At 49.4% G+C, this 24,728-nt stretch overlaps 2 protein-coding genes across 10 annotated transcripts in view; both read right to left on the reverse strand.

Moving 5' to 3' along the window:
• The window catches only part of baiap2b (BAR/IMD domain containing adaptor protein 2b), a 60,962-nt gene extending 57,163 nt beyond the window's left edge, over positions 1-3,799 (reverse strand). For 6 of the 7 annotated variants that reach the window (XR_009708045.1, XR_009708044.1, XM_061231257.1 and 3 more), the window contains exon 1: positions 3,667-3,797. Coding sequence is in view for 5 of the 7 variants with exons in the window: in XM_061231257.1 (XP_061087241.1) it covers positions 3,667-3,738 (72 nt within the window). In the remaining 2 variants the exon portion in view is untranslated. Of the gene's footprint in view, positions 1-3,666 lie in introns of all 7 variants that reach the window. The other variant, XM_061231253.1, reaches the window with a different exon arrangement.
• Positions 3,800-10,572: 6,773 nt separating this feature from the next.
• The window catches only part of abca5 (ATP-binding cassette, sub-family A (ABC1), member 5), a 72,722-nt gene continuing 58,566 nt past the window's right edge, over positions 10,573-24,728 (reverse strand). For all 3 annotated transcript variants that reach the window (XM_061232091.1, XM_061232092.1, XM_061232093.1), the window contains 10 exons: positions 18,277-18,394; positions 17,730-17,821; positions 17,312-17,487; positions 15,984-16,059; positions 15,471-15,565; positions 15,147-15,266; positions 13,239-13,391; positions 12,954-13,033; positions 12,348-12,403; positions 10,573-11,799 (listed from right to left, as the gene is read on the reverse strand). In XM_061232091.1, coding sequence (XP_061088075.1) covers positions 11,623-11,799; positions 12,348-12,403; positions 12,954-13,033; positions 13,239-13,391; positions 15,147-15,266; positions 15,471-15,565; positions 15,984-16,059; positions 17,312-17,487; positions 17,730-17,821; positions 18,277-18,394 — 1,143 coding nt within the window. In that variant the 3' untranslated portion in view covers positions 10,573-11,622. The remainder of the gene's footprint in view (positions 11,800-12,347; positions 12,404-12,953; positions 13,034-13,238; positions 13,392-15,146; positions 15,267-15,470; positions 15,566-15,983; positions 16,060-17,311; positions 17,488-17,729; positions 17,822-18,276; positions 18,395-24,728) is intronic.

Genomic DNA, 24,728 nt, shown 5'->3' on the forward strand with positions numbered 1-24,728 from the left:
AACATGAGAATGAGTTGAATGTTCTTCAGTGGCCTTCCCAGTCACCAGATCTGAACCCAACAGAACACCTTTGGAATGTGGAAGAACAGAAGATTCGCAGCATTTGTGTGATGTAATCATGTCAACATGGAACAGAATCTCAATGGAATGTTTTCAACATCTTGTGGAATTCATGGAATGAATTGAAACTGTTTTGAGAGCAAAGGGAGGCCCTACCCAGGATTAGTTCCTAATAAAGTGCTTTGTGTGTGTATATTCATAGAAATAAATACACACACACACAGATACAGACAGATACACACACACACAGTCGCACAGTCGTATACATGGACACAGGTGCACACAGTCACACACAGTCGCACACACGCACACACGCACACACGCACACACGCACACACGCACACACGCACACACGCACACACGCGAACACACACACAGATACAGACAGATACACACACACACAGATACAGACAGATACACACACACTCAGTCGCACAGTCGTATACATGGACACAGGTGCACACAGTCACACACAGTCGCACACACGCACACACGCGAACACACACACAGATACAGACAGATACACACACACACAGATACAGACAGATACACACACACTCAGTCGCACAGTCGTATACATGGACACAGGTGCACACAGTCACACACAGTTGCACACACGCACACACGCACACACGCACACACGCGAACACACACACAGATACAGACAGATACACACACACACAGTCGCACAGTCGTATACATGGACACAGGTGCACAGTCACACACAGTCGCACACACGCACACACGCGAACACACACACAGATACAGACAGATACACACACACACAGTCGCACAGTCGTATACATGGACACAGTCGCACACAGTCACACACAGTCGCACACAGTCGCACACAGTCGCACAAACGCACACACGCGAACACACATGCACGCACAGTCGCACACAGACGCATAGTGTGAGGGGTATGAAGGGCAGAGTGAGGGTATGTTGGATTCCAGAGTCCCCGCTACGTTGCAGAGGTGCAGAGTGAGGGGTATGAGCTCCTCCCACTTCCGAGCCCTGATATGGGCATGTCGGAATTCCGCCTGAGACAGCCCTGCACTGCTGCGATCCAGGGAATTCCACCATGCGGAAAAACAGCAGCTCCAACGACCCCATCAGCCTGCTGCACTGCCCACTGTAACAAACAGCAGCTCCAACGACCCCATCAGCCTGCTGCACTGCCCACTAACTGAATCTGCTACCGCACACACTCCACTCACACACACTCCAGTAACACACACATTCCAGTAACACACACCCTCCAGAAAAACACACACAAATTCTGCTAAAATTCTGATTCCACTAAAACATAGATTCCACTAAGATACAGATTCTGCTCAAATACATATTCCACTAAAACACAGATTTCATGAACACATATTGTGCTAAAATACAGAGTCTGCTAAAACACAGCTTCCACTAAAATACAGCTTCTGCTAAAATACATATTCCAATAAAACGCATTCCACTAAAATACAGCTTCAACTAAAATACTAATTCTACTAAAACACAGATTCCACTAAAACACAGAGTCTACTAAAATACAGATTCCACAAAAACAGTGTGTGCATGTGCATTTGTGTGTGTGTGTGTGTGTGTGTGTGTGTGTGTGTACAGTATTTTGCGAAAGTCTTAGGCACCTGTATAACATTTTGTACACATAAGATTCTTTCAAATGTAGCATACATTTAAAATTACATTTTAGTCAATTACAATAGTTCAATCAATCAAATCAATATTTTTTGTCACCACCCTTTAGTATTAAAACTGCATCACTTCTCTGAGATATAGAACTGCAGGACAGCATTGGCTAAGACAATCAGCAGGGAGGCTGTCTCAAGCATGTTGGAGAACTTGCCGTAGTTCTTCTGCAGACTTTGGTTGACTGCTTGCTTCTGATCTCAGACAGCCTTGATCTAGTTTTTATGTAAACATAGTTAATTTCTTACAGTAATATGTTACTTTTTAAATTAAAAACAAAAATGTCTCTGTAAAATGTAATATTTGGAAATCTCAAATGTGTTCTTTTATACTAACACACACACAAAAATAAACATATATATATAATAAAGTCTAGGGTGCCTAAAACTGCACAGAACTATGTGTGTGTGTGTGTGTGTGTGTGTGTGTGTGTGCAGTAAGTCTCTCTCTCTCTCTCTCTCTCTCTCTCGCTCTCTCTCTCTCTCAGTACAGTGTTAATGTCTCTCTCTCGCTCTCTCTCTCTCACTCACATGTGCACACACACATACTCACATGTGCACACACACACACACACACACACACTCACATGTGCATGCACACACACACTCAAATGTGCATGCACACACACACATCTCCTTCACTCTTATTAATTATCTGACCACAGCATTCCTTTAAGAGCAGCGCACAGTAATCGCATCGTGCGCGAGCAGACACCTCGACCCCGCTGTAACAGCCCCAAACAGGCTTCATTACCGGCACCAGCTGGCACATCTCGGGGGCTGTTTTGGGAACCGGAGATCTGGGATCTTCAGGGAGGAGAACAGAACCGGCCGAGCGCGGTGCCTACCGGACGGACCCCCGCATTAAGAAGTGGGATGACGGGGCCGCTGTTCTAGGATGAGCCCCCCCCCCCATCTCTCAGTGGTACACCCCCAACCCCCCCCCCAAATCAGTCTGCACATCGCACCCCCTCCAGTGGCTCTTCGTTAGGATCTAGGGTTATATCACACATTCAACCAGTCGTGCTATCTAACCCGTTACCGTGACAATCATGAAACACGAAGCCAGCATTAACGTCCCTCTACCGCGCAGAAATCCGCACCTGGCGGTAAAACTTACCTGATATCATAACATTTCGGCTGACATTACTGCCTTGCGCCTTGAACTGCTTAAAATGAAATACAACTGTGGCGAGCCTTGTTCAGACGAACATTGCGAGTCTACACGCACACAAGAGGGCACACGCCAGTTCAAGTCGAGAGATCAGCAAACGCTGCGTTTGCAATGGAAATAATTCGTTACGCAAGAATAAAATTGGACAGCTAGCGTACGGCTGTAGTGAGTCGCGCGAGTCTTGCCCCGTACCAGTCATACTCTTTAAAATCTCACCCCGCCTTCAAACATAAATGAAGGACACATGACTGTAGACAACAACGGGCAAATGTGACATTTAGATAACCTTCGTCTTCTGCGCGCGCATTGTAAGCGCGATGCTACAGTGGGAATAAGTTATGTGCGCAGTATTTAGTCATAGGATACACCTCCGAACTGCGGATTCCCCCAAACCGACAGTCTATATCGGGCAAAATGATCTAAAACGGTGTATCACAATTCAATGAAAGATTACCTGTTGGAATGAGAAAGGACAATTTGGCTTTCAATAAAATTATTATGTAAACGAAGTAACGGAACGACATCACTTTGACAGGATTAAAGTTATGTTTACATTCTCACTCGGTGTTGAAACTGTTAAATACAAAAGCAGTGTCGTCGGACACATTAAATAAATAAGAAATTAGTTAAGCTACAGCAGTCGTCTAACAATAATCATTACAAAGCCTCGTCTACCATTAAAGAAATGAAGAGACTATATCCAGACTTACTACAGCAAATGAAATCACTTACTTTGTAGACATTCTCCGTTATGCGGTGCACCTCGTCGGTACGAGACATACTGGAATCTCCGATCAGAACCATAGAAGAGAATCTCCGTACGGGAGGAAAGTTATCCGAGTACCCAAGCGAGCGGAGCGCAGACGCGGTTGTAACTGCGGGGAGCGTGCGGGCGAAACCGCAGCTTTTATATTCACCTCGCGCTCTGCACCCACACCAGCTCGCGCGCGCAGCCAGGGACACACAGGCTCCGCCCACCGTTCCGCCTTCTGGCTGTAGAGCCCCGATGAAGCCGCGCCATCAACATCGCCACCCGGCCGCAGTGAGACTCACACTCACCGAACATGCCCCCCGTCTCCTAATGCGCATCCCGAACAGTTGGAGGATATGGCCCAATGCTACACATCACTCCTCCAGTGTTGTTCCGCACAAACTTAGTATCACATAGTAACTATCTTTGTCTCTTTATGCATTCAAAATCCCAAAAGCAGAAAATCAGTGATTCATTTAAATGCACTTGCTATGCAGTGACACATAGTGAAATGTAATGCATATTTGCATGAAGTCGCTGAAACATGTGACCAAACGAGGTAAAAGGGGTATTGTTGAAAATGTTTACATTTTCTTGTTTTTCATTTGATGTAAACTGTAAACTGAGTTACAAAATGAATAAGGTATTGCTTGTTGGGATTGATCAATCTGTTATGGAGATAAAGCTTAAATTATGTGTGTCTGACAAAAGTGATTTTGAGAAATCAGCCTTCAAAATTGTGTGAGTGTTTGTCACAGATAATCACCTAGAAGTGACATAGGTGTAAAAACCGGCCCGTCAGCCACTGCTGTGAAATGGTCTGAGTGGTTGGGGGCAGGACAATAGGCCTGGGGGTGTCAACTAGTTGCAAAATGTAGGTGGGAGCTTTAGGTGGGAGGTTTAGTGTTGGCATTTCAGGCTGCTAAGGGGACTGCCCCACCTTACATACAATCCCTGATCACTCCCTACTCCCCAGCTAGACCACTCCGGTCTGCCAGCTCTGGTCGCCTTATGGTTCCCTCTCTACGTGCACCTGGCGGTCGAGCTGCACGTTCACGCCTGTTTTCCATTCTGGTTCCACAGTGGTGGAATGACTTGCCTACCACTGTCAGGACAGCAGAATCCCTCCCCCTATTTCAACGCAGACTAAAAACACAACTTTTCAAACTCTACCTTAGTCCTCCCTCCTGATTTCCCCCGCCCCCTTTCTGATATCCCTATCCCTCTTGTCTAACCCCCCCTAAAAAAAAACAATGACAAAAAAACTTATGATGACTATATGTTTAAAACAGCACTTCCTATGTATTTTCCTAGTTATGGATGTGATGCTTTAACTTGTGGAAGAACCTATGCACTTGTAAGTCGCTTTGGATTAAAAGCGTCTGCCAAATGACTAAAATGTAAATGTAATGTAAATGTTTAACAGAAAGGCAGCATTTAAAAAAATCCTATTAGTGACACCATGCTTGTTCAGCATTATATACCCATAGCAACCTGTTTAAAGATTATGAAATTGAATGCTACAAAACTATTTTCTTGAAATAAAGAGCACAACTTAATGTAGTTCAATTTTTTATCACTTAAGCATTGCGGTTTGTTATATAGGCTAATGAATTAAAGCATTGCAGGCACATTGAGAAAAACAGAACAAAAGTCCTCTACTTCTCACTCCACAGAGAATGCACTGCACTTCATGCGTTTACCTTTAGCTTTACATCTACTGCCTGGCCCTGCAAGGCGCTAAGCCGAGGCCCTGACTTGCTGTGGTCTTTAGAGATCAAACGACACTCTTCACAAAGAGCAGGGGGTTCCCCCATGTCCTGGCTAAAGTCCATACCTGGGTCACTTAACTTGCCACCTAATCATCCCCTGATTCAATTGGCAAACTCATTATCAAAATGAGGACAGTAGCAATTACAGGTGCCATTTCAGAGTGGGTTCGGAACTGGCTACGGGATAAAACACAAAGAGTAGTAGGAGGAGGGACCTAGTCTGAGCAGGGTATTGTGGGAAGTGGAGTCCCACAGGGATCGTGCTGGGGCCATTGCTCTTCCTCATTTATATAAATGACCTAGACATGGGCATTGAAAGTACTTTAGTAATTTACAGATGATACAAAACTAGGAGGTTTAGCGAACAGTTTAGCTAACTAATAAATCTAATAAAGTAATCCAAGAAGATTTACTCCCATCCACTTCACCCCCTTGTGGTTGAGTTGTCAACGTCCCAAATTACTGCTGTGTTGATATTTATAGAATACAAAAAAAAATGCAACATAATAAAACCACAACATTTTTTTGTTAAAAATACTCTCCACTAGTGAGAACACTAGTTTAGATGCTCATCAGCCTGTTATTTGCAAAGCAGGGCAATAAAAGGCACCCCCCGCTGGCCGTGCTCACAACCATTCCCCCACCACAGACTCAGACAATAAGGCAGAGTCCAACAATCCTTGATACCGATTCTCTATGTGAAAAATTAATGTTCCAATATAAAAACAAAAATATACAATTCAGAAGTTGAATGTATATGAATGGACGTCGCTCTGGATAAGAGCGTCTGCCAAATGCCAATAATGTAATGAATGAATAAATATGTCCGGTCGACATATTTCTGGTTTGGTAAAATAGAAAAGTTTGTTTTGCAAATTATTAGATATTTATTTATTATTAGACATATTTATGGAAACAAATATTCTACCTGATTATTAAGATAAGACTGTTTTAAAAAAAATATTGAAGTTTATTTTGTAATCAATACAGCCATTTTTGTCAGGACTATACCTAAGAGAATGTCATCTTGAATTGCTTCTTGGTGCTGCATAAATGCATTGCTAGGTCATTTCATAGCAGAATAAATAAGCAGGCATGCTTAAACCTGCAGCTTGCTATAGATAAACCTGTAATATTAATTGTACTGGCTAATGAGGCTAACAGGGCTCTGGTTAAACTCATTTTAAATGTGATGCAGCTTGGGTAGGAAGCATTCATTAAAGTAATCCTTTTTGGAGAGCTTTTTGGACATTTTGGGCATGCTTTATAAAAGCATACTCTCCTCTCATATGTGAATAAAACACATGTGAAAGTTAACATTTTGTATCAAAAAAGCAGTTTTAAAAGAGAAATAAGCTTTTCTGATCATGTTTTCCTTAGCCTACAGGCTCGTTGTGACTGCTGAGCTCAGTAGAGCTCTTTTTTCTTTATGATGCTCCAAACTGTTTATTTCGGGAAGCCTTCATGAATGTTCTCAGCCTCATAATGACACAACTCTGGTCCTCACACACAAGCCTAGAAGCCCAGGCTTATGTCCCTGTACAGAAACACATGGGAAGCCATTTGTCCAAAACATTATGGTGTCCTGAAATGGGGGAACTATCTATTAACAGTATTGTAAATAAAAGCTGAGGAATACAGAGCAAAATATGAAAAAGAACATGATATACTGCGTGCATATATATATATATACACATATAAACACACACACACACACACACACACGCACGCACACAGGCACATGCACACACACACACACACACGCACACACACACACACGCACACACGCACACACGCACACACACACGCGCACACACGCACACACACGCGCGCACGCACGCACACACGCACACACGCACACACGCACACACGCACACACGCACACACGCACGCACACACACACACACACACACACACACAGACACAAAAGAGTCAGAGAGGTAAGAATGAGATGTTCACGTTGAGAAGGTAGAGGTGGGAGGGAGAGAAACACAGAGCTCTGAGTGTAGGAGGGGAACAGCCACCTCCCTCTGCTGGTCACGACGTCTGCAGCTCTCTCTCTCTGCTTCTCTCCCCCACTCTCCATCTCTCTCGCCTCTCTGCTTCTCTCCTCCTCTCTCCATCTCTCTCTCTCCCTGCTTCTCTCCCCCTCTCTCCATCTCTCTCTCTCCCTGCTTCTCTCCCCCTCTCTCCATCTCTCTCGCCTCTCTGCTTCTCTCCCCCTCTCTCCATCTCTCTCTCTCTGCTTCTCCCCTCCTCTCTCCATCTCTCTCTCTCCCTGCTTCTCTCCCCCTCTCTCCATCTCTCTCTCTCCCTGCTTCTCTCCCCCACTCTCCATCTCTCTCTCTGCTTCTCCTCCTCTCTCCATCTCTCTCCCTCTCTCACTTCTCCTCCTCTCTCCATCTCTCTCTCCATCTCTCCCCCTCTCTCCATCTCTCCCTGCTTCTCTCCTCCTCTCTCCACCTCTCTCGCTCTCTCTGCTTCTCTCCTCCTCTCTCCATCTCTCTCGCCTCTCTGCTTCTCTCCTCCTCTCTCCATCTCTCTCTCTCCATCTCTCTCCCTCTCTCCATCTCTCTCTCTCCCTGCTTCTCTCCTCCTCTCTCCATCTCTCTCTCCCTGCTTCTCTCCTCCTCTCTCCATCTCTCTCTCCATCTCTCCCCCTCTCTCCATCTATCTCCCTGCTTCTCTCCTCCTCTCTCCATCTCTCTCTCCCTGCTTCTCTCCTCCTCTCTCCATCTCTCTCCCTCTCTCACTTCTCCTCCTCTCTCCATCTCTCTCTCCATCTCTCCCCCTCTCTCCATCTCTCTCTGCTTCTCTCCTCCCCTCTCCATCTCTCTCCCCCTCTCTCCATCTCTCCCTCTGACAAGGCTGGGAATTTGAGCCAGTATACCTATACCATGCCAGGCTCACACAAATCAGAAATTTGGGCCCCTGATCTATCTGTATGAGCGTTCTCATAACTGGAGGCTTTTGGATTATTATATATGCCATTATCTTACTGGGATCAAATGTTACACAGAGATTGAAAACTGAGTGAGACTTCAGTGTGACAGGGCAAGCACGGCACAGCAGAGATCCACAAACACAGACACACAGAGTAAAGAACAGTATCGTTACATTAGTTATTCAGCTGACACCTTTATCCAAACCCACTCATCGGCTGAGCACACAGTCCTATCACACAAACTACAAATGTGAGACGATCCGATGCTATAACTAGTTTTAATCAACCTGGTATTTTAATCAAACTTAAAACCGGAATTATAGAGAGGAATTCAACTTTTGAGTTGTAGTAAAATGCAAATACAATGTAAGTGTTTAAAACCAAATTGAGTATGTTTTATTGCCTGAACTGTAACCAAATTATCAAACCAGCCGCGCGAACGCTCTCCTGGCCGCTGTTACGGACAGAACACATCACGGTGACGTCACAGCCTTCTCCAGCACCCACAGCGGCGCGGCGCCTCCTCTTAGAGCGCGGGAGGTGGTGGTTATTTTGGTCCCTACGACAGTTATGGCTGAATTTCCAACGAATAAGTATTTAAAAAATGTGATAACCATCACTTTACTTATTAACCACGACTGTCTTCATGAAAGTAATGTTAATTTAGGAAGCTTGCCCCGTAGCGTACACGGCAGCCACTGAAATGTATAACCGCCGCTTCTGACGGCCCAAATGAGGCGAACGCGTACTGGCAGACAACAAACTTGACACTTTGATACAATTCCTTAAAATCGAAATTGGGTAATCAACGATTTTGAAAAAGGTAATTTTAGAATCACTCGTGTACGTGCTAAAACCCCGTAAGAACAGCGCACGTGTTGTGTGGCATGGATCCGAAATGCGGCCAAGCGATGCTCGAGCGGTATCTCCCGCGGATAAGAAGAAAGGAGCGCATGTGATTATCAACATGCTCATGTTGCGCATAAACATACTGATGGAACCTAAATCTGTTTCATTTTAAAGACGACAGTCATGCATGGTACCGCGTTTCAAGGTCAGTAATATTCAGGTCAGAGAGACGGAACAGAATGATATTACTTAAACATGGCGGTCATGCAGTATGCGACCAAATAAGGCAAAACGGGGGAAGGGAGAATTCCTTTACTTGCCTACGTAATCACTGCCTACAATACGGGTTGAAAGGTACCCGCTGCTTGTGAAGGCAGGCAGGATAAATCGCTCCCCTAGTTGTTTCGTATTAAGAAAATTCCTCCATTATTTTAAATACGCAATTTTGAATTTTTAAATGCGCGCAATTCAGCGGCAGGAGAAATGTTAAACACTGAGAAACACTAGTATGGAATATGGACGGTGTTTTCCGGTTGTCCCTGCGCGCGCGGAATGGGTTTTCAGGACGCGGCAGGTGGGCGGGGGTCCGGGTGACGGGGGCGGGCTGCATCTGTAACTCCCCGGGTAACATCATTAGCATGGCTCGATATAGCCCACTTTTACAAAGAGCTCCCGGGAAACAGTGCTCTCCTGCCCACACAGTCCTCGTCTCACAAGGTTAACCACTCAGTGATTCATAAACCCCTGCGCCTTCCTCCGGGCAATCTCTCCGGATTCCAGTATTACGTCACAGCTACAGAAATCCACAATACAGACCGCACAAACAAACGACATAATTTTTTTAAAGACCCATCTTAAGTTTTTTGTCTGTTTGTTTTTGTTTTTTTGGACGGCGTCTTTTTATGGTCTACTGTCGGTGAACCAATGCAAATAACCGCCCTGATGCTGAGAGGCTGAGAGGAGTTGAGGCGGAGGCGCTGCTTTAATCATATTCGCCCTGCGGCTGAGGCCCCAGCGCACAGCCGACCTGCACTGGCTGAAACCTGCTCTACGCAATTCAGTAGATCCCTTCATCCTGTTTGAGGTCCATCGTGTCGTGGGCGTGGACTCCGGGCACGGTGTTTATGCATTAATGACCACCTGAAATGCATAGAGGCAGCCATGGATCTCTGAGTTCCGCATAAGCGTAGTATGACGCTGGCTTCTCATAACTGCGTTTAAGAGCAAGACACGTGGCGCCCTCTTGTGTTCAAACATATCGATGACACCAGGAACAACAACAAAAAAAAGCCATGAAGTGGTTTTAAAGAAATACACCAACATTTTGGGAAAAATATTTCCCTTTAATAAGTTTTTATTAAAGGAAAATCAGGAAGTCTGGAGTGAACATATTACACATTATTATAAAAGATTAAAATTCACCCAGCGAAGCACTGCACCTCATACAGCAAAACACACACCACCAGCCCACGCTATGTGTCACACACACACACACACACACACACACACACACACACACACACACACACACACACACACACACCACCAGCCCACGCTATGTGTCACACACACACACTCCACCACCAGCCCACGCTATGTGTGACACACACACACACACACACACACACCACTAGCCCACGCTATGTGTCACACACAAACACACATGCACACACACCCGCCCGCACACACGTACCCACACACACATGCACACACATACACGCGTCCGCACACATGCCTACACACACACACACACACACACACACACTTGCACACGCCCGCACACACAGATATTGCACTTAAAAAAAACTAAATACAATTTTATTTAGAAACTCAAATAGGCTGCCCTTCCAACCATGTCGGTCACCATAAGACCAGCTCACAAAGGAACCAACACTATTACAGTCACTCTTAGGGGAAGATGATCATTACTGCTAAACACACCTCTGTACACATGTACACACACACACACACACACGCACAGGGAGACACAACACACTAATGTAAGAAAATATGATTCGCTTTGTGTGTGCGTACATAGAGCGTATGTATTTGTAGTGTGCGTTCATGACTGGGTGTGTGTGTGCGCGTGGTGAAGATAGGGGGAGGGGGGGTTAGTGTGATGTGTGTTTATAACGGGGAGGCGGGGTTAGTGTGATGTGTGTTCATAACGGGGAGGCGGGGTTAGTGTGATGTGTGTTCATAACGGGGAGGTGGGGTTAGTGTGATGTGTGTTCATAACGGGGAGGCGGGGTTAGTGTGATGTGTGTTCATAACGGGGAGGCGGGGTTAGTGTGTGACTGTCTGCTGTGGAGAGCAGAAGGGGCGGCATCAGTGCAGGTGGGGGGCGTGGCCTGGCGGGTGGATGGGCGTGGTCAGAGCTGCAGGACAACGCTGTCACTGTGGGGGGCGGGGCTGTCAATGTGGGGGGCGGGGCTGTTGCTGTGGGGGGCGGGGCCATCCTGACGCAGCCGCTGCCAGCGGAAGGAGCTGCTCAGAGACCCCGCCTCCTCCTCCTGGCTCTCCTGCTGCTTCGCAAACTCCAGGAACACCTACAGGCAGGGGGAGGGGCCAGGGGGAGCGGAAAGGGGGAGGGGCCATGCAAGGGGAAAGGGGGAGGGGCCATGCGAGGGGAAAGGGGACAGGTAAATAAGTGAGATGGTGAAACATTCTCAGGCATTGCAGTATCAACTCATTATTTTGTACTTCAGTAGGTCTAGTGTACGTTTTTACGAACAACGCTTGATTTTGACTGGAGACTTCCTACCTTACCATCTATTTGGTTGAACATTTAACACTTTTTGGTCTTTTTTTGGAAGTTTAGAAGTCATACACCAAGTGGTGCAGTAAGCCATCAAATATTGAAAAAGAAAATTCCACTTCAGTGACTTTTTTGGTACCACCCACCCCTTATTGATGAGCCAATATCTCTCGGCCAACAAGGCCACAGTTTTGATTGTACTTTATTGAATATATAAAATATATCAAAAACATTCACACAAAATTTGGAGCGGTCAGCTCCCACACCTCTGGTTGATTTTTCACAGAATTGCGCAGTATAAGTGTTACTCTGAGGACCCTGAGCAGCACAGACACTCACCTGCTCCAGTGTGGACTGGGAGAAGTTATACTCCTCAAAGCTGAATGTCCGCTTCGCTGGGAAGAGAAGAATAAAACCAGCAGTGAGCTGTGTGAACTGGAGAGTCAGGCAGGAGAAGAGCTGGGGGGTCAGGGGTCAGGCAGAGGAAGAGCTGGGGGGTCAGAGGTCAGGCAGGAGAAGAGCTGGGGGGTCAGGGGTCAGGCAGAAGAAGAGCTGGAGGGTCAGAGGTCAGGCAGGAGAAGAGCTGGGGGGTCAGGGGTCAGGCAGAGGAAGAGCTGGGGGGTCAGAGGTCAGGCAGAAGAAGAGCTGGGGGGTCAGAGGTCAGGCAGGAGAAGAGCTGGGGGGTCAGAGGTCAGGCAGAAGAAGAGCTGGGGGGGCAGAGGTCAGGCAGAAGAAGAGCTGGGGGGTCAGAGGTCAGGCAGGAGAAGAGCTGGGGGGTCAGAGGTCAGGCAGAGGAAGAGCTGGGGGGGCAGAGGTCAGGCAGAAGAAGAGCTGGGGGGGCAGAGGTCAGGCAGAAGAAGAGCTGGGGGGTCAGAGGTCAGGCAGAAGAAGAGCTGGGGGGTCAGAGGGCAGGCTGACAGGCTTGGGGATAAGGAACACACTCACCACTCTCAAGCTGGGAAAATGAGTCAGCCAGACACTGGACATCCTCCATCGGAACCCTGTACACCATCAAAGTTACAAAACTACAGAGGAAGAGAGAGAGGGGGGGGGGGGAGAGAGAGCGTGAGAGTGTGAGAGAGAGGGGGAGAGTGTGTGAGAGAGGGGGAGAGTGTGTGAGAGAGGGAGAGAGGGAGAGAGACATCAGCACAGTATTATTCACTGGCTACAGAGAGGTGGAGTTTTTCAGGGTGGGACAGGGATGGGGTTTGGGGTGAAGGCCACTCTCACCTGTCCTGTCGCACTGCGTGGGGGAAGATCTTCAGCAGCTCCTGGTGTAAGTGCTCTGCCCGCTCAAGCCCCGCCCCCTCCTCCCGCAGCTTCACCTCCAGGCTGTAGCCCCGCCCATATTTCCCCTTTAGGTGCTGGATGGACCCGATACAGCTGGATAGAGACATTCAACACTCAGCACCAAGTCTCACTCAACACTGAGTCTCATTTAACACTGAGTCTCACTCAACACTGAGTCTCACTCAACACTGAGTCTCACTTAACACTGAGTCTCACTCAACACTGAGTCTCATTTAACACTGAGTCTCATTTAACACTGAGTCTCACTGAACACTGAGTCTCATTTAACACCAAGTCTCACTCAACACTGAGTCTCATTTAACACTGAGTCTCACTCAACACAGTTTCATTTAACACCGAGTCTAACTCAACACTCAACACTGAGTCTCATTTAACACTGAGTCTCACTGAACACTGAGTCTCATTTAACACTGAGTCTCATTTAACACTGAGTCTCACTGAACACTGAGTCTCATTTAACACCAAGTCTAACTCAGCACTCAACACTGAGTCTTATTTAACAGAGTCTCACTCAACACCAAGTCTCACTCAACACAGTCTCATTTAACACCGAGTCTCACTCAACACTCAACACTCAACACTGAGTCTCACTCAACACTGAGTCTCATTTAACACCAAGTCTCACTCAACACTGAGTCTCATTTAACACTGAGTCTCACTCAACACAGTTTCATTTAACACTGAGTCTAACTCAACACTCAACACTGAGTCTCATTTAACACTGAGTCTCATTTAACACTGAGTCTCACTGAACACTGAGTCTCATTTAACACCAAGTCTCACTCAACACTGAGTCTCACTCAACACAGTCTCATTTAACACCGAGTCTAACTCAACACTCAACACTGAGTCTCATTTAACACTGAGTCTCATTTAACACCGAGTCTCACTCAACACTGAGTCTCATTTAACACCGAGTCTAACTCAGCACTCAACACTGAGTCTTATTTAACAGAGTCTCACTCAACACAGTCTCATTTAACACCGAGTCTCACTCAACACTCAACACTGAGTCTCACTCAACACTGAGTCTCATTTAACACCAAGTCTCACTCAACACTGAGTCTCATTTAACACTGAGTCTCACTCAACACAGTTTCATTTAACACCGAGTCTAACTCAACACTCAACACTGAGTCTCATTTAACACTGAGTCTCACTCAACACTGAGTCTCATTTAACACTGAGTCTCACTCAACACTGAGTCTCACTTAACACTGAGTCTCATTTAACACTGAGTCTCACTCAACACTGAGTCTCATTTAACACTGAGTCTCACTGAACACTGAGTCTCATTTAACACCAAGTCTCACTCAACACTGAGTCTCATTTAACACTGAGTCTCACTCAACACAGTTTCATTTAACACCGAGTCTAACTCAACACTCAACACTGAGTCTCATTTAACACTGAGTCTCACTCAACACTGAGTCTCATTTAACACTGAGTCTCATTTAACACTGAGTCTCACTGAACACTGAGTCTCATTTAACACCAAGTCTCACTCAACACTGAGTCTCATTTAACACTGAGTCTCACTCAACACTGAGTCTCATTTAACACCCAAGTCTCACTCAACACTGAGTCTCATTTAACACCGAGTCTAACTCAACACTCAACACTGAGTCTTATTTAACACCGAGTCTAAACACTGAGTCTCATTTAACACCAAGTCTCACTCAACACCGTTCACCACGACCCATTCACCACTCACCCAACACTAGACTTAACGGCAGTGCGGTCCGGGGGTTAGGGTTAGACTGAATGATCGTACAATGGGGTTTTGGGTTAGAGGTTAGGGGTTAAAGGTTAGATTGAATGACTCACCGGAGGCGGCCTGAGACGATGATGGCGACACGGTCACACACTGCCTCGGCCTCCTCCATGTAGTGAGTGGTCAGCACAGCGCCTCGCTGCCCAGTCTTAAAGGCTGAGCGTATCGCCCTCCTGTGGCCATACACAGTCAGTGCTGTAACAACCAGGACACTGCAGCACAAAGGCCTGGTCTTCTAAATTTACAGTACTTCCTGTATCAGGTGTTTGTCGGGTACTTCCTGTATCAGGTGTTCATGTATTTAGAGTAATTTATGTATCATGTTTTTTTTTTTGCATTTACATTACTTCCTGTATCTAGGTGTTCTTCCGGCTTACCACATCCGCTGCTTGGACTTAGGGTCCATCCCTGCAGACGGTTCGTCCAGGAGGACAATCTGAGGATTTCCCAGCATGCTCAGTGCAAAACACAGCTGAAACACAAACACGCACACACTCAGAACACACACACACACAAACACACACACACATACATACAATCAGAAGACACACACACACACACACACACACAGAAGACACACACACCACTCAGAACACACACACACACACACACAATCAGAAGACACACACACACACACACACACAACACAGACACACACACAAACACTCAGAAGACACACACACACAAACACACACACACACACAATCAGAAGACACACACACTCAGAACACACACACACAGACACAACACAGACAGACACACATACACACACACACACACTCAGAACACAGACATGCACAAACGCACACAGACAGACACACACACACAGACACTCAGAACACAGACACAGACACAGACAAACACACAGACACAGACAAACACACACACACCTTCCTCTTGATTCCGGCAGACAGGCTCTTTGCTCTCTTGTGTAGATGCTCCCTCAGCTCCAGAGCACTCACCACCCTGCAGGATCGACAGAGGGTCAACATCCCTTACACACTCACCTCAACATCCCTTACACACTCACCTCAACATCCCTTACACACTCACCTCAACATCCCTTACACTTACCTCAACATCCCTTACACTTACCTCAACATCCCTTACACACTCACCTCAACATCCCTTACACAAAGTCAGCATCCCTTACACACTCACCTCAACATCCTTTACACACTTACCTCAACATCCCTTACACACTTACCTCAACATCCCTTACACACCTCAACATCCCTTACACAAAGTCAGCATCCCTTACTCACACACTCACCTCAACATCCCTTACACACTCACCTCAACATCCTTTACACACTCACCTCAACATCCCTTACACACTGACCTCAACATCCGTTACACACTCACCTCAACATCCCTTACTCACACATTTACCTCAACATCCCTTACACACTCACCTCAACATCCCTTACACACTCACCTCAACATCCCTTACACACTCACCTCAACATCCCTTACTCACACACTCACCTCAACATCCCTTACTCACTTACCTCAACATCCCTTACACACTCACCTCAACATCCCTTACTCACTTACCTCAACATCCCTTACACACTCACCTCAACATTCCTTACACACTCACCTCAACATCCCTTACACACTTACCTCAACATCCCTTACTCACACACTCACCTCAACACCCCTTACTCACACACTCACCTCAACATCCCTTACTCACTTACCTCAACATCCCTTACACACTCACCTCAACATTCCTTACACACTCACCTCAACATCCCTTACACACTCACCTCAACATCCCTTACACACTCACCTCAACATCCCTTACACACTCACCTCAACATCCCTTACTCACACACTCACCTCAACATCCCTTACACACTCACCTCAACATCCCTTACACAAAGTCAGCATCCCTTACACACACACTTACCTCAACATCCTTTACACACTTACCTCAACATCCCTTACACACTTACCTCAACATCCCTTACTCACTCACCTAAACATCCCTTACACTTACCTCAACATCCCTTACTCACACACTCACCTCAACATCCCTTACTCACACACTCACCTCAACATCCCTTACACACTGACCTCAACATCCCTTACTCACACACTCAACATCCCTTACTCACACACTCAACATCCCTTATTCACACACTCAACATCCCTTACTCTCTCTCTCTCTGTCCCTCTCTCTGGTGCTCCCGGATACAGGGGGCGGAGTTACCGTTTGATGATGTCCGGGACATCCTGGGGGTGGAGCCCTTTGACGTGTGCGTAGATCTCCAGGTGCTCCAGCACAGTGATCCTGGGCCACAGGGGGCTGGTCTGGGGGCAGTACCCCAACCGCTCCTGGGGCGTGTCCCCCGGCCGATGCTCCATACCATAATCTCCCATCAAAACCTGTAGCAAATGCACAGCTAACCTTCAGAACATGAACACCCACACACCTCAAATCTAACCTTCAGAACATGAACATCCACACACCTCAAATCTAACCTTCAGAACATGAACCCCCACACCTCAAATCTAACCTTCAGAACATGAACCCCCACACCTCAAATCTAACCTTCAGAACATGAACCCCCACACCTCACCCACCCTGGTTTCACACAGCGCTTTACTGGGCGTGGGAAGTGTCTGACCTGGCCAGAGGTTGGATCCAGATCTCCTGCGAGCATGTGCATGATGGTGGTCTTCCCTGCACCGTTAGGTCCCAGCAGACCCAACACCTCTCCTGTGTACACACACGCACAAGCACACACGCACACGCACACGCACACGCACACGCACACACACGCACACACGCACGCACACACGCGCGCGCACACGCGCGCGCACACACGCGAGCGCACACACGCGCACACACACACACGCGCACACACGCGCACACGCACGCACGCGCACACACGCACACACACACACGCGCACACACACACGCGCGCACACACACGCGCGCGCACACACACACACGCGCGCACACACACGCGCGCGCACACACACGCGCGCACGCGCACACACACGCACACGCGCGCACACACACACACGCACACACACACACACGCACACACACGCACACACACACACACACGCACACACAGAAATCAGCAGATGGGAGGTGATGGTTTGTTTAGTATGGTATCTCCTGTATGTTTGTGATGAGGGATGGCTGTGAGGACCTCCATCACTGACCTTTGCGCACAGAGAATGAGATGTTATTGGTGGCCACCTTCATCTTCTTACTGAAAGCCACACCCTCCTTTCTCCCAGAGTACACCTTGCTCAGATCACTGACCAACACTGCTGGCTTCTGAGAGAGAAAACACACACATATCACAACCACATGTATTACAACCATAATTCTGTGTCAACCATAACTCCTGAAATTGAAGGTATGGAACTGTTTTAATGCTCCATGCGGTTACTGTACACATTTTCTTTTGGTTGGCTCCAAGTCATCCGCCGTACTGCGTTAGATTTAATATACATCTTGCATACACAGGATCTTGCATGTGGTCTATATTAATTACTACCGGTCATAACACGGCATTATTGATCTCGACACACTGATAATCCTAAGATTATCCTTGATCTGTTTGGCAACTCCATGCACCATAGTTTCCTCACTAGCTCAAGCTAGTTTCAAACCTCCCTCCATCTTAGTTTCTTTGTTCTCCTTGAAACACGCATGCACAGTGCGCAGGCATGCCTGTATAACCGCACACTTTCTGGAGAACATACAACCTCCCCACATGGCTGCGCACATGCGTGCCCAACGCTAACACACACACACACACCGAGACACACACACACACACACACACACACACACAAACACACTCACACTGACATATCACACTCTCTGATCACTAAGAAACACACACACTCACACCCAGACATATCACACTCTCTGATTACCAATAAACACACACACACACCCAGACATATCACACTCTCTGATCACCAATGAACACACACACACCCAGACATATCACACTCTCTGATCACCAATAAACACACACACTCACACACACTGACATATCACACTCTCTGATCACCAATAAACACACACACTCACACACCCAGACATATCACACTCTCTGATCACCAATAAACACACACACTCACACACACACACCCAGACATATCACACTCTCTGATCACCAATAAACACACACACACACCCAGACATATCACACTCTCTGATCACCAATGAACACACACTCACACACACACCCAGACATATCACACTCTCTGATCACCAATAAACACACACACTCACACACACTGACCAGGCTTCTGAGAGGGATGGTGGGGCAACAGCTCAGTGTGTGCGTGACAGGGTGAGTGTGTGACAGGGTGAGTGAGTGAGTGAGTGACAGGGTGAGTGTGTGACAGGGTGACAGGGTGACAGGGTGATAGTGTGAGAGGGTGAGTGTGTGATTGGGTGACAGGGTGAAGTGCGTGAGAGGGTGAGTGTGTGATTCATGCTTCTCATTCACCCATTCATACACACACTCACACACCAACGTCGATTGGCTGCCATCGACCAGCTCGTCAGGAGCATTTGGGGGTTAGGTGTCTTGCTCAGGGACACTTCGACACAGCCCGGGCGGGGGATCGAACCGGCAACCATCTGACTGCCAGACGACTGCTCTTACTGCCTGAGCCATGTCGCCCCCACATACACCAACATGCACACCCAAATACACACCTGTACCACACACACCTACATGCACACCTGTACCACACACACCTACATGCACACCTGTACCACACACACCTACATGCACACCCAAATACACACCTGTACCACACCTGTACCACACACACCTACATGCACACCTGTACCACACCAGTACCACACACACCTACATGCACACCTGTACCACACACACCTACATGCACACCCAAATACACACATGTACCACACCTGTACAGGGTGACAGGGTGAGTGTGTCAGAGGGTGAGTGTGTGATTGGGTGACAGGGTGAGTGTGCGAGAAGGTGAGGGTGTGATTGGGTGACAGGGTGAGTGTGTGACAGGGTGACAGGGTGAGTGGGTGAGTGTGTGACAGGATGAATGTGTGACAGGGTGAGTGTGTGAGTGGGTGAGTGTGTGACAGGGTGACAGGGTGAGAGGGTGAGTGTGTGAGTGTGTGACAGGGTGACAGCGTGAGGGGGTGACAGGGTGAGTGTGTGATAGGGTGACAGGGTGAGTGTGTGACAGGGTGACAGGGTGAGAGGGTGACAGGGTGAGTGTGTGACAGGGTGAGTGTGTGAGTGGGTGAGTGTGTGACAGGATGAATGTGTGACAGGGTGAGTGTGTGAGTGTGTGACAGGTTGAGTGTGTGAGTGGGTGAGTGTGTGACAGGATGAATGTGTGACAGGGTGAGTGTGTGACAGGGTGACAGCGTGAGTGGGTGACAGGGTGAGTGTGTGATAGGGTGAGAGGGTGAGTGTGTGACAGGGTGACAGGGTGAGTGTGTGACAAGGTGAGTGGGTGACTAGGAGAGTGGGTGACAGGGTGAGTGTGTGACAGGGTGAGTGGATGACTAGGAGAGTGGGTGACAGGGTGAGTGTGTGACAGGGTGAGTGTGTGACAGGGTGAGAGGGTGACAAGGTGAGTGGGTGACAGGGTGAGTGTGTGACAGGGTGAGAGGGTGACAAGGTGAGTGTGTGAGCGGGTGAGTGTGTGAGTGGGTGAGGGAGTGACAAGGTGAGTGTGTGACAGGGTGAGTGTGTGACAGGGTGAGTGTGTGACAGGGTGACAGCGTGAGTGGGTGACAGGGTGAGTGTGTGATAGGGTGAGAGGGTGAGTGAGTGACAGGGTGAGTGTGTGAAAGGGTGACAGGGTGAGAGGGTGACAGGGTGAGTGTGTGAGTGTGTGACAGGGTGACAGGGTGAGTGTGTGACAAGGTGAGTGGGTGAATAGGAGAGTGGGTGACAGGGTGAGTGTGTGACAGGGTGAGTGTGTGACAGGGTGAGAGGGTGACAAGGTGAGTGGGTGACAGGGTGAGTGTGTGACAGGGTGAGTGTGTGACAGGGTGAGAGGGTGACTAGGGAAGTGGGTGACAAGGGGAGTGGGTGACAGGGTGAGTGTGTGACAGGGTGAGGGGGTGACAAGGTGAGTGGGTGACAGGGTGAGTGTGTGACAGGGTGAGAGGGTGACAAGGTGAGTGTGTGAGCGGGTGAGTGTGTGAGTGGGTGAGGGGGTGACAAGGTGAGTGGGTGACAGGGTGAGTGTGTGACAGGGTGAGTGTGTGACAGGGTGACAGCGTGAGTGGGTGACAGGGTGAGTGTGTGATAGGGTGAGAGGGTGAGTGAGTGACAGGGTGAGTGTGTGAAAGGGTGACAGGGTGAGAGGGTGACAGGGTGAGTGTGTGAGTGTGTGACAGGGTGACAGGGTGAGTGTGTGACAAGGTGAGTGGGTGAATAGGAGAGTGGGTGACAGGGTGAGTGTGTGACAGGGTGAGAGGGTGACAAGGTGAGTGGGTGACAGGGTGAGTGTGTGACAGGGTGAGTGTGTGACAGGGTGAGAGGGTGACAAGGGGAGTGGGTGACAAGGGGAGTGGGTGACAGGGTGAGTGTGTGACAGGGTGAGTGGGTGACAAGGTGAGTGGGTGACAGGGTGAGAGGGTGATGGGGTGACTAGGAGAGTGGGTGACAGGGTGTGTGACAGGGTGAGTGTGTGACAGGGTGAGAGGGTGACAAGGTGAGTGGATGACAGGGTGAGTGTGTGACAGGGTGAGTGTGTGACAGGGTGAGAGGGTGACAAGGGGAGTGGGTGACAGGGTGAGTGTGTGACAGGGTGAGTGTGTGACAGGGTGAGAGGGTGACTAGGGAAGTGGGTGACAAGGGGAGTGGGTGACAGGGTGAGTGTGTGACAGGGTGAGGGGGTGACAAGGTGAGTGGGTGACAGGGTGAGTGTGTGACAGGGTGAGAGGGTGACAAGGTGAGCGTGTGAGCGGGTGAGTGTGTGAGTGGGTGAGGGGGTGACAAGGTGAGTGGGTGACAGGGTGAGTGTGTGACAGGGTGAGTGTGTGACAGGGTGAGTGTGTGACAGGGTGACAGCGTGAGTGGGTGACAGGGTGAGTGTGTGATAGGGTGAGAGGGTGAGTGAGTGACAGGGTGAGTGTGTGAAAGGGTGACAGGGTGAGAGGGTGACAGGGTGAGTGTGTGAGTGTGTGACAGGGTGACAGGGTGAGTGTGTGACAAGGTGAGTGGGTGAATAGGAGAGTGGGTGACAGGGTGAGTGTGTGACAGGGTGAGAGGGTGACAAGGTGAGTGGGTGACAGGGTGAGTGTGTGACAGGGTGAGTGTGTGACAGGGTGAGAGGGTGACAAGGGGAGTGGGTGACAAGGGGAGTGGGTGACAGGGTGAGTGTGTGACAGGGTGAGTGGGTGACAAGGTGAGTGGGTGACAAGGTGAGTGGGTGACAAGGTGAGAGGGTGATGGGGTGACAAGGTGAGTGGGTGACAGGGTGAGGGGGTGACAGGGTGAGAGGGTGACAAGGTGAGTGGGTGACAGGGTGAGTGTGTGAGTGTGTGACAGGGTGACAGGGTGAGTGTGTGACAAGGTGAGTTGGTGACTAGGAGAGTGGGTGACAGGGTGTGTGACAGGGTGAGTGTGTGACAGGGTGAGAGGGTGACAAGGTGAGTGGATGACAGGGTGAGTGTGTGACAGGGTGAGAGGGTGACAAGGGGAGTGGGTGACAGGGTGAGTGGGTGAGGGGGGGACAAGGTGAGTGGGTGACAGGGTGAAGGGGTGACAAGGTGAGAGGGTGACAGGGTGAGTGTGTGACAGGGTGAGAGGGTGACAAGGTGAGTGGGTGACAGGGTGAGTGTGTGACAGGGTGAGAGGGCGACAGGGTGACAGGGTGAGGGGGTGAGAGGGTGACAGAGTTAGTGGGTGACAGGGTGAGTGTGTGAAAGGGTGAGTGGGTGACAGGGTGAGTGGGTGACAGGGTGACAGGGTGACAGAGTGAGTGGGTGACAGGGTGAGGGGGTGACAGGGTGAGTGGGTGACAGGGTGAGTGTGTGACAGGGTGAGAGGGTGACAGGGTGAGTGTGACAGGGTGACAGGGTGAGTGTGTGACAGGGTGAGAGGGTGACAGGGTGAGTGTGACAGGGTGACAGGGTGAGAGGGTGACAGGGTGAGTGTGACAGGGTGACAGGGTGAGTGTGTGACAGGGTGAGAGGGTGACAGGGTGACAGGGTGACAGGGTGAGAGGGTGACAGGGTGAGTGTGTGACAAGGTGAGTGGGTGACTAGGAGAGTGGGTGACAGGGTGAGTGTGTGACAGGGTGAGTGTGTGACAGGGTGCGAGGGTGACAAGGTGAGTGGGTGACGGTGAGTGTGTGACAGGGTGAGAGGGTGACAAGGTGAGTGGGTGACAGGGTGAGTGTGTGACAGGGTGAGAGGGTGACAGGGTGAGGGGGTGACAAGGTGAGTGTGTGACAGGGTGAGAGGGTGAGGGGGTGACAAGGTGAATGGGTGACAGGGTGAGTGTGTGACCGGGTGAGAGGGCGACAGGGTGACAGGGTGAGGGGGTGACAGGGTGACAGTGAGTGGGTGACAGGGTGAGGGGGTGACAGGGTGAGTGTGTGACAGGGTGAGAGGGTGACAGAATGAGTGTGACAGGGTGACAGGGTGAGAGGGTGACAGGGTGACAGGGTGAGTGTGTGACAGGGTGAGTGTGAAAGGGTGACAGAGTGAGAGGGTGACAGGGTGAGTGGGTGACAGGGTGAGTGTGACAGGGTGACAGGGTGAGTGGGTGACAGGGGGAGAGGGTGACAGGGTGAGAGGGTGACAGGGTGAGTGTGACAGGGTGACAGGGTGAGTGTGTGACAGGGTGAGTGTGTGACAGGGTGAGAGGGTGACAGGGTGAGAGGGTGACAGGGTGAGAGGGTGACAGGGTGAGTGTGACAGGGTGAGTGTGTGACAGGGTGAGTGTGTGACAGGGTGAGAGGGTGACGGGGTGAGAGGGTGACAGGGTGAGTGTGTGACAGGGTGAGAGGGTGACAAGGTGAGTGTGTGACAGGGTGAGAGGGTGAGGGGGTGACAAGGTGAGTGGGTGACAGGGTGAGTGTGTGACAGGGTGAGAGGGCGACAGGGTGACAGGGTGAGGGGGTGACAGGGTGACAGTGAGTGGGTGACAGGGTGAGGGGGTGACAGGGTGAGTGTGTGACAGGGTGAGAGGGTGACAGAATGAGTGTGACAGGGTGACAGGGTGAGAGGGTGACAGGGTGAGTGTGACAAGGTGACAGGGTGAGTGTGTGACAGGGTGAGTGTGACAGGGTGACAGAGTGAGAGGGTGACAGGGTGAGGGGGTGACAAGGTGAGTGGGTGACAGGGTGAGAGGGTGACAGGGTGAGTGTGACAGGGTGACAGGGTGAGTGTGTGACAGGGTGAGAGGGTGACAGGGTAAGGGGGTGACAGGGTGACAGGGTAAGGGGGTGACAGGGTGAGTGTGTGACAGGGTGAGAGGGCGACAGGGTGAGGGGGTGACAGGGTGACAGAGTGAGTGGGTGACAGGGTGAGTGTGTGACAGGGTGAGAGGGTGACAGGGTGAGTGTGTGACAGGGTGAGTGTGACAGGGTGACAGGGTGAGGGGGTGACAAGGTGAGTGGGTGACAGGGTGAGTG

The sequence above is a fragment of the Conger conger genome, chromosome 2 (genome assembly GCF_963514075.1).
Source record: "Conger conger chromosome 2, fConCon1.1, whole genome shotgun sequence".
In the NCBI taxonomy this organism is placed as follows: Eukaryota; Metazoa; Chordata; class Actinopteri; order Anguilliformes; family Congridae; genus Conger; species Conger conger.